A 10,000-nucleotide genomic window follows, 5' to 3' on the forward strand; every position below is an offset into this window, starting at 1 on the left:
CCGTTGTGGAACACCGCTAGGCAACAGCTAGGTAGCCAGGACAACAGGTGTTGTCTATCACAGCAGCTGATTAGAGTCTTGTTGAAAAGTCGCTTTAGCAGTGAAAAGTCTTGTTGCCATTGACAGCGGTCTGATATAGACCAACCCGTCCGTTATCGAAAAATAACAGACGTGCGAACGTTGGGGAGCCCCATTGAAATGAATGGAGCATTCGACCGATGACGTCACACCATATAATAATAAGACATATGGAGTTCGATTGGCATGATAATCTCGTAATCAGTATTTGCGCTGTATTTGTGCTATAGGCCTATTGGGTTTATGCTCAGTTGTTTTATAGGTGAGGGTTGTAATATTTGCTCTGTTGTTGTGATAGGCACCCCTCCTGCCCTCTCGACCTGAGCCGTGCCAGTCAGTAAAGACAAGTCCATCAAACACGGCTGAGGAGGATGGAAGATCGCCAATCAAGTCTGTCCTTTTGCTCTTGCCCTCTGCCCTTTGTGTGACATGCCAAAATAAGCCATTGCCACAAGGCGTGGTATTGTCAATCATACGACAACACACAGCTGTGTGCAGCTAGGATGCCCCATATTGCTACCTAAATCCTTCAAAGATGGTAGCTAGCTATGCCTAATTTCATCTTGTCCCTGAGGGGTAGCAATTTGTCTCTCCATGGCGGGCGCTTTACTTTCAACATGGCACCTTGAGAACGAGAGTAGTAATTTAAGCCATCTTCGCAAGTGTCTCAACACATTTTGTTTGCTTCTGCAAGTTCCACAACGCAATGTGACAGGTTAGGCTCAGGGGTGGGTTTGGTCTGGGCAAAATGTTTTTTCCTTTTCTCGCCTGTATTGCTGTTTTGTAACAGCAAAATGCATTGGTCGGACTAATACATGGAATGCGCTAGTGTCAAATAATAAGCCATTTTTTGCCTTTATTTTTGTCAGGACAATGGAAGGGAGATAGGAAATGAGTGGGGAGGGAGAGACGGGGAAGGATTGGCAAATGACCCAGGCGGGAGTCAAACCTGGGTCGCCGGCTTAGTAACCCAGTGCCCTACCGTTAGGCTAATAACAAGCCGTTTTTTTGTTGTGATTCACTGTTTTTTATTTATGAACAAATTCCCAAGCTGGGAAACAAAGGCATTACAAAGTCAGTGATCAATACCCACCCACCCCACCCCAACCTTAGATACAAGTCACATGACCCATTAGGTCATAAGTGAAAAATAGAGAGAAAAAAAAGGTTAACAAAAATTAAAGTTAAAACGAACAATAGACACAACATGTAATTTACCTAATACCATAGCCTGATAAACCAGACTAAATGTGGATGTCTAATTTAGTCTGGCCTCGATGCATAATACATCCGAAGATTGTTGATGAGAACAACCTTCCCTCAAAACCCTGCCCGCTTTGATTCAAAACACATCTTTGCGTTGTAATTGGTTTGCCAGATTCATGGCATTCTGGCTTCATTGAATCATTATGCGAGGCCAGACCCACCTGTAGACAAAACATTTTGTCGTCCAGCGGGTGGCGCTGGTTCACCAGGCTAATAATACCATACAAATGTCAAAATGTAAAAATAAGAGAGAGAGAAAAACAAAACAAAGCATGTGAGACATCTCATTGTGCATGATATATCAGCAAGTCTGTAACTCCCTCTGCAGTTCTTTCCCACATTTGTATTGTGGAGACTCTGGCTCCATATAACAAGCCGTTTTTAATGATATCAGGCGGTCACTACTTGAGTGTGTTTGGTGTTCACCTGCTCACATGAGTCTGTCCATTTGTCCTCACCCACTGACCTTTGGCTTTTTGTGTGATGTCAATCGATAATAGAGTGGACATAAGCATAAGCTATTCACTCACATGACATCGAGTTGATGCTTTTCTGCAAAGCGTTTTACAGCTATTTAGGTACAAGTTAATGATCACACAATCTCTGGAGCAATCTGCGATGGGTACTTGCTTCACAGCCACATAGGCTGTGTGATTCAAGCCTGCGACTTTTTTATTCCGTGACTGAATCTGTCGCCCTTTTTCACTGTTTCTTGAAAAAGGTCAAATACATGATAACAACATAGCTACGGTACTACCAAGAGTCTTTTTTATGTGTGTTTTTGGTGCTTTTATATCCTCAATTACTAAACAATAACCATTGTAACCATAACCATAACCATCTCAGCACAACTACAGCTGTGTGTGTGTGTGTGTGTGTGTGTGTGTGTGTGTGTGTGTGTGTGTGTGTGTGTGTGTGTGTGTGTGTGTGTGTGTGTGTGTGTGTGTGTGTGTGTGTGTGTGTGTGTGTGTGTGTGTGTGTGTGTGTGTGTGTGTGTGTGTGTGTGTGTGTGTGTGTGTGTGTGTGTGTGTGTGTGTGTGTGTCGGGGCGGGGGCAGCTGTGGCCTAGTGGTTAGAGAGTTGGTCTTTCAATCTAGGGGTTGCAGGTTCAAATCCCCCCTGACCTCTCCCTACATCTCCATCCATGGCTGAAGTGCCCTTGAGCAAGGCACCTAACCCCACATTGCACCAGGGACTGTAACCAATACCCTGAAAAATAATAGTTGTAGGTCGCTTTGAATAAATGAAAGCGTCAGCTAAGTGCAATGTAATGTGTGTGTGTGTGAGAGAGACTGTGAGAGAGAGATATCACTTTGTGAATATACTGAATGTATTATATGTGCAATGTTGTGTGTAATGTCTTTGTGTTTTCTCTGTTTTTATATATGTATGCTATTGGGCACCTTCATTTCCCTCGAGATTGATAAATGATACTCTACTCTACTCTACTATTCTACTAATGTTAACAGGACTAGAGCTAGACAAAAGAATTGTTCAGGTATTGTTCATTATTGGAGATAAGATTCTCAATTGTGATTCTTGTTAAGTCGTGTAGTTTGAGAGTCCAGCTTGAGTCTGTATCATTAGGCGTTAGTTTCTAACCACAATGCATCAAACTGGCAAAGTGCGCATGCCCACTGCCTAGCAAAAATCTTACTGCATCAAGGCCCTGCCGTTGGTAGCTGGTAGGGCACTCGTCTGCCATGAGGCCGACCCAGGTTCGTTTCCCAGTCCGGGTCATTTGCCAACCCCTCCCCATCTCTCTCCCTTGGCAAAATCCGTGCTCCTGGACACGGATTTCGTGTCCTTAAAGTGTTTATGAAACGAAAACAAACGGTCATTCCCATTAAAGCCTTGTTTTTTCTAATAGCATCGATGAGACTTTGAACCCAATCATCCTGGAGGAACTTGTGAAAATGGCAACTCAAAGTGTGAATTCTGTGAAATTTGGTGTGACTAATGAGCTGGGCTGTGACATCATAGAGGAGAGTCCCTGGTTTGCTAGTATGGCGATCTGAGAAAACACACATTTGATGGACCCACATCTTATAAAGGAACCAAAATTCTGATACAAACATCAGCGTGTCGAAAAACCACACATCCAAACTCAAAAAAAAAAAAAACACAGCAGCACAAATCTATTTCAGAGGCACTGATACATCTGCAGAAAGTGACATGTCTGACAGGCGAAGTGACGATTGTTGACATAGCCTGACAGTTCGTTTTGTTTATGGTTGCGGTTGCTAAGGGCGCTTTGCCATGACCCACAGATGACATGGCGTGTGTATTTGTTGACAAATGGGGGGCATTTTGATTAAATTGCGCAATATAGTGTGATTGAAATGCATGTAGTCTACATGCAAAAATATCAACTAGAGAAAAAACGGAGGTATTAGGCTGTTGGAAAAACGCCCTATATAGTCTGAGTCCTCAGCATATTTTTAGCGTTTATCATTATTATTATTTTTTGTGCTCAAAGTCACAGGCGTCGCGTGTCCCTCAGCCGGACTCTGAGGACGAGGTGTGTCCAAACGTCAGCCACACGTGCACCACAATACTAAAAACAAACAATCAACGCTTCAAAGTAGGCCTACGCTATGTGCATCTCCGTTTATTCGCTAAGCAGTAGCAGGACTTTTTCTAGAACTTTTTGGCATGAGGGAGCATCATGGCAGGTTACAGGGGGTGAAGGGGGGTGTTCCCCCCCATGAATGAGAAATTTATTAGGGGCGCTCAAATATATATATATATATAAAAATAAAAGTATGAGGGTGCACCCACGGAGGGTGGAGCGCCCCTATTTCCCCGTTCAGAAAAAGCCCTGAGTAGCCCAATCTGTGAGTTGGCTGTCCTCGACTGAGAGCACCACGCTGATGTGCGGATATCCTCCCAAAACCAATTTATTGATCAGTTGAATGGCAATCAACAAAAAGTGCATATTCCGAGAGCATTCGCATCGGTTTGGCATGTAATGTGCATTACCCTTTCCTGAAAACAACATACAAAGCAGATGGACAAGGTAAAACGAGTAGCCTAAAGCAAAGCAGTGCACTCACCTGTCTTCGTGCCCGAGCAGTTACAGGGGCAATTTCAGTCTGCACGCTGGCGTTGTCAATTGTTGGAACTGCTTGAGGCAATAGCATTCTCTTCAGTCCAACCATGCCCGCGACCTCCACATTTGTGGTGAAGCACAAGGGGTGGAAATGTGCCGAGCACAACAGTGACCACGAGCTTGCTTCAAAACCACGCATTGGATCCACAGAGCCCTAGCTTGATTTAGCCTTCTCCTTGTCGGCCACAGTTCCATCATTCTTCATAGAAGGGAACTTGTGCAAAGATATTCCTTCTGTCAAGTAGCCATTTTTGCAGCTGGCACCGTTCGGCCCTCCAGCAACACACTGCTTGACACTGCGCTTTGTTTTGGTACTAGCCGCCATTGATCTGAACAAGGTGGAATGAGGTGAACTCACCCCTTCTATGTCACGCATATCATTTGCATAAAATTTGCATGTCACCAAAAAAACACTTTTTGGGAACGTTTTAACATGACTTTTAGGACAAAATATCACCCAGACAATATCCCATTTTATTCACAAGGCTTAGAACTTTCAGAATCTGTCCTGGAAATGGTCAAATTCCTTTACTTTGTTTTCGTTTCATAAACACTTTAACATCCGTGTCCAGGAGCACAGAATTTTTGGAGATCAGGCTGATTGGAGATAAGATTGTCCGTTGTTATTCTTGTTACGTGTACAGCACAACCCAACATCAAAATCGGATTCGATTTTAAAGCCGTGTAGTTTGAGTCCAGCTTGAGTCTGTAATGTATCATTGCCCTTTGCCCTCTCGCAGGTGACACATGCGCCTAAAGGGGGGGAGCTGCTGCAGGGCCAGCTGGTGGGCAGCTTCGATGAGAAGGCCTACCTGGCCAGCAAGCAGCTGAGGCCCGGCGAGGACCCGTACCGGGAGCACGCCTTCAACCTGCAGGAGAGCGACCGCCTGGGCAGCGAGCGGGCCATCCGGGACACCAGGCACTACAGGTGAGTAACAATATAGATAACATAACAATATGCTACATCACACCAGACACTACATCTGAGACATACAGTAATATAGCCATCAGAGATACCAGATACTACAGGAGAGACATACAGTAATATAGCCATCAGAGATACCAGAGACTACAGGTGAGACATAACCGTAACAAGAGACACCAGACACCAGACACTACGGGTGAGACATTACAACCTGTCACACCACACATTACAGGTAATAATAATAATAATAATAATAATAATAATAATTGTATTTGTATAGCACTGTGTCATACAAGGCATGTAACTCAAAGTGCTTAACAAATGGGAAAAAAAACATTGTTAGAGATAGATTTAAAAGGAGAGGTATAGAGGAGAGGCAGAAATAGTAGGAAGGCAGAGGAAGAAGAGATAGACAGAGATTGTAGAGTCATAAGGTCAACGTAGGTTAGGACCAGGATTCTTAGATGCGTAAGGTCCATAGTGGCTGGGCCTATCATAAGTCATAGATAGTCACACAGGGATTGGGCGCTCAGGTGCGGCCCCTGGTGGCATCAGGGGTGAGGAAAAACTCCCTTTCGCTTGATTCATAGTTTGTAAGGGGGGAAAAAAAAGCTCATGCAGTGAGACATGCGACATGCAGCCTACACACACTACACCCAGACACTGCAGGAGAGACATACAGTAATATAGCCATCAGAGATACCAGACACTGCAGGGGAGACATGCAGTAATATAGCCATCAGAGATACCAGATACTGCAGGGGAAACATTACAACCTGTAACACCAGACACTACAGGCAAAGGTGTAGGTTTGGCTCGAAAAGTGGTGGGGACATTTCAATGGCAAATTGTCAGGGTATGCTGTTTTCGCATTGTATTTGTGAAAAAGTGGTGGGGACAAGCTAGGTTTACCTCAAAAGTGGTATGGACATGTCCCCACCATCCCCCCCTAAAATTACGCCCATGACTACAGGTGAGACATACAGTAATATAGCCATCAGAGATACCAGTCACTGCAGGTGAGACATGTACTACACCCAAACACTACAGCTGAGACGCTACACACCCCGTCACAACAATGTCATCACAGGTGAGACATAACAGTACCAAAGCTATCCGGGACGCCAGGCAGATGAGACATTACAACCTGTCACACCAGACACTGCAGGTGAGACATGTACTACACCCAGACATTACAGACACCTGCAGGTGAGACATGTACTACACCCAGACATTACAGACACCTGCAGGTGAGACATGTACTACACCCAGACATTACAGACACCTGCAGGTGAGACATAACAGTAATGCTACATCACAGCCTACACACACTACACCAGTGTTTCCCAAACTTTTTCAGACCGAGGACCACTTTATCCCCCTAAAAATGTTCAAGGACCACCTGTCAACCGAGTTGACAGTTTATGGGTGCTAATTGACCCTGCAAATTTCGATGCAGATCAATTATTTTTGATTCACATTTAGAAGCCTCTCTTATTGTGGTGAAAATGAGACCTGAGCTATGTTTAGCTTTGTAATAATGTTACAAACATAGCCTACTGCCAGCATGTCCTGGAAAAGTAGAAATCCCCTCGCGGACCACCTGAGCTCTGTCGCGGACCACTAGTGGTCCCCGGACCACACTTTGAGAACCACTGCACTACACCCAGACACTACAGGTGAGACATACAGTAATATAGCCAACATGTCACACCAGAGACTACAGGTCAGACATAACAAAACCATCAAGCATACCAGAGACTACAGGTGAGATATACAGTAATATCGCCATCATGGACACCAGAGACTACAGGTGAGATATAACAATATGCTCTGAGCGGTTAGGGCGTCAGACTTGCATCCCAGAGGTTGCCGGTTCGACTCCCGACCCGCCAGGTTGGTGGGGGAGAGTAATCAACCAGTGCTCTCCCCCATCCTCCTCGATGACTGAGGTACCCTGAGCATGGTACCGTCCCACCGCACTGCTCCCCATGGGGCGCCACTGAGGGCTGCCCCCTTGCACGGGTGAGGCATAAATGCAATTTCGTTGTGTGCAGTGTTCACTTGTGTGCTGTGGAGTGCTGTGTCACAATGACAATGGGAGTTGGAGTTTCCCAATGGCCTTTCACTTTCACTTTTTCATATGCTACATCACACCAGACACTACAGGTTAGACATAACAATATGCTACATCACACTAGACACTACAGGTTAGACATAACAATATGCTACATCACACCAGACACTACAGGTGAGACATAACAGTATGCTACACCACACCAGAAACTACAGGTGAGACATAACAGTATGCTACATCACACTAGACACTACAGGTTAGACATAACAATATGCTACATCACACCAGACACTACAGATGAGACACGCAGTAGCAAAGCCATCAGGCATACCAGAAACTACAGGTGAGACATAACAGTATGCTACACCTCGTCACAACATCAGAGACAGACACCAGGGCTGCACTGGCACCCAAAAAACCTCTGTGGACATTTTGGACATACTAGACCAGCCCCTCACACAGCACAACACAGTGCTCACTGCACACAATCAAATTGCATTTATGCCGCCTCACCTGTGCAAGGGGGCAGTCTCAAACTGTGCCCCAAAGGGATCAATGTGGCGGGACGGTACCATGTTCAGGGTACGTCAGTCATGGAGGAGGAGAGCAGTGGTTAATTACTCCTGTCAACCAACTACTGTCAACCTTTGGGCTACAAGTCTGACACCCTAACAACTTATCCATGACTGCTAAATCTTGTTTGTATGCAGATTGTAAATACAAAACAGGACAATGTGATAATACTACAACTCTTCTCATATCACAGTCTGGTTGCCCCAAGGGTATGGAGTAAGTGGACTCCAAGTCCACAAGCCCCAGTGTAGAGAAAGTCGGATCTGAATTCTGAAATGTTATTTATCTGTTGCCTCCTCGTCTCCTCCTCGTCAGGTGTGCTTCAGTCACCTTCGACTCAGACCTGCCCTCCACCAGCGTCATCATCACCTTCCACAATGAGGCTCGCTCCACTCTGCTGCGCACCATCAAAAGGTAACGACTTGAATTATTTTTGTGGTAACACTTTATTTTAGGGATACATATATTAGCACTAATGCATACAATGTACCTGTATAAGTAACTTGTAAGGCCTGTACAAAGCAAAATCAAACATTTGTTAGGCATGTATTCGCAAATGTCTTGTTCATGCACAATAAGGGATTTATTACCAATTTAACCTTAGTAAGGACCTAGTAGGCCTTAGCGTTTGCTTAGTACATACCTTACAAGTTACTTATGCAGGCATTAACATTATGTATTAGTGCTAATAGACGTATTCCTAAAATAAAGTGTTAACATTTTTGTTTGTACGAGATAGGTCAGTGAAGGCAGTGACAGGAAGCGAATTGGGAGAGAGAGACGGGGAAAGGGTCGGCAAAGGACCCGGGCCGTAATGGAACCCTGGTCGGCCGCGTAGTAGACGAGTGCCCTACCTTGGCCGATAATGACGTTAAATCTTAGCATCATTTTCATGTTTTAAAAATATTTTTGGTTGGGCTTTTAACCTTTTATTACTCAGATAGGACAGGAATTGAGTAGGGAGAGGGAGATGGGGATGGATAGGGAAATTACCTCGGGGCAGAATTGAACCTGTGTCCTCAGGGGTTCCCAACCTTTTTCAACTTGGGGCCCACTCGAAATTGTCAAAAATGTTCGGGGCCCACCTCTGACCCAATTAAGAATAAAACTCAAATAAATCAACAGCAACACACACCAAAATATGATTATTATTTTTGGAAAATTATTTCAAGGCCCACTTGGAATACCTTCAGGGCCCACCAGTGGGCCCCGGCCCATAGGTTGGGAACCACTGCTCTACGTAATAGTAGCCTACGAGGCACTAGCCCACTGAGACATGTCACCCCACTATTGACATTTTCGGGCCGACGGAGAGAGAACCATGCTGGTGATGGTTCCCGCACCAGGAGGTCTCGAACCTTAAAGGGACACTGTGTGAGATTTTTAGTTGTTTATTTCTAGAATGCATGCGCCCATTCACAAATGTTACCTTTTTCATGAATACTTACCACCACCATCAAATTCTAAGTGAATTCTGGAAATAAACAACTAAAAATTGCACTTTTCATACATGAAAAGGGGGATCTTCTCCATGGTCCGCCATTTTGAATTTCCAAAAATAGCCATTTTTAGCAGCAAAAATGACTGTACTTGGACCATACTAGAAAATATGTGTTTATTACTTAGTAAACTTTCATGTAAAGATCAAATTTGGCAATAGGCAGCCCTGTTTCAATGAGCAGCATAGTTGCAGTACCGTTTTTGACCATTTCCTGCACAGTGTCCCTTTAACTGATGTGTTTGCTCTGAAAATCCAATTTAGCATAGCTAGGTTTGGTCAAGTTAAGTTAGCAATCTTTGATTGGATGAAACACTTTGTTTCTACACATGACTTGGGAGTTAATGGATGACCCAATATCCATGAAAAGAAGGAAGGTCCGCACACTGTTTGCTGCTCCAGGTTTATTAACACAACGTTTCGACCATGCAGTCTGCATGGTCGAAACGTTGTGTTAATAAACCTGGAGCAG

General features: G+C 44.5%; 1 protein-coding gene across 1 annotated transcript in view; it reads left to right on the forward strand.

Moving 5' to 3' along the window:
- galnt16 (UDP-N-acetyl-alpha-D-galactosamine:polypeptide N-acetylgalactosaminyltransferase 16) overlaps positions 1 to 10,000 on the forward strand; it is a 111,021-nt gene that overhangs the window by 8,334 nt on the left and 92,687 nt on the right. Inside the window, exons 2-3 of the mRNA XM_063183704.1 lie at positions 5,196 to 5,383; positions 8,346 to 8,444. Of these exons, the coding sequence (XP_063039774.1) occupies positions 5,196 to 5,383; positions 8,346 to 8,444 (287 nt within the window). The remainder of the gene's footprint in view (positions 1 to 5,195; positions 5,384 to 8,345; positions 8,445 to 10,000) is intronic.

Source organism: Engraulis encrasicolus, chromosome 19 (assembly GCF_034702125.1).
Source record: "Engraulis encrasicolus isolate BLACKSEA-1 chromosome 19, IST_EnEncr_1.0, whole genome shotgun sequence".
Taxonomy (NCBI): domain Eukaryota; kingdom Metazoa; phylum Chordata; class Actinopteri; order Clupeiformes; family Engraulidae; genus Engraulis; species Engraulis encrasicolus.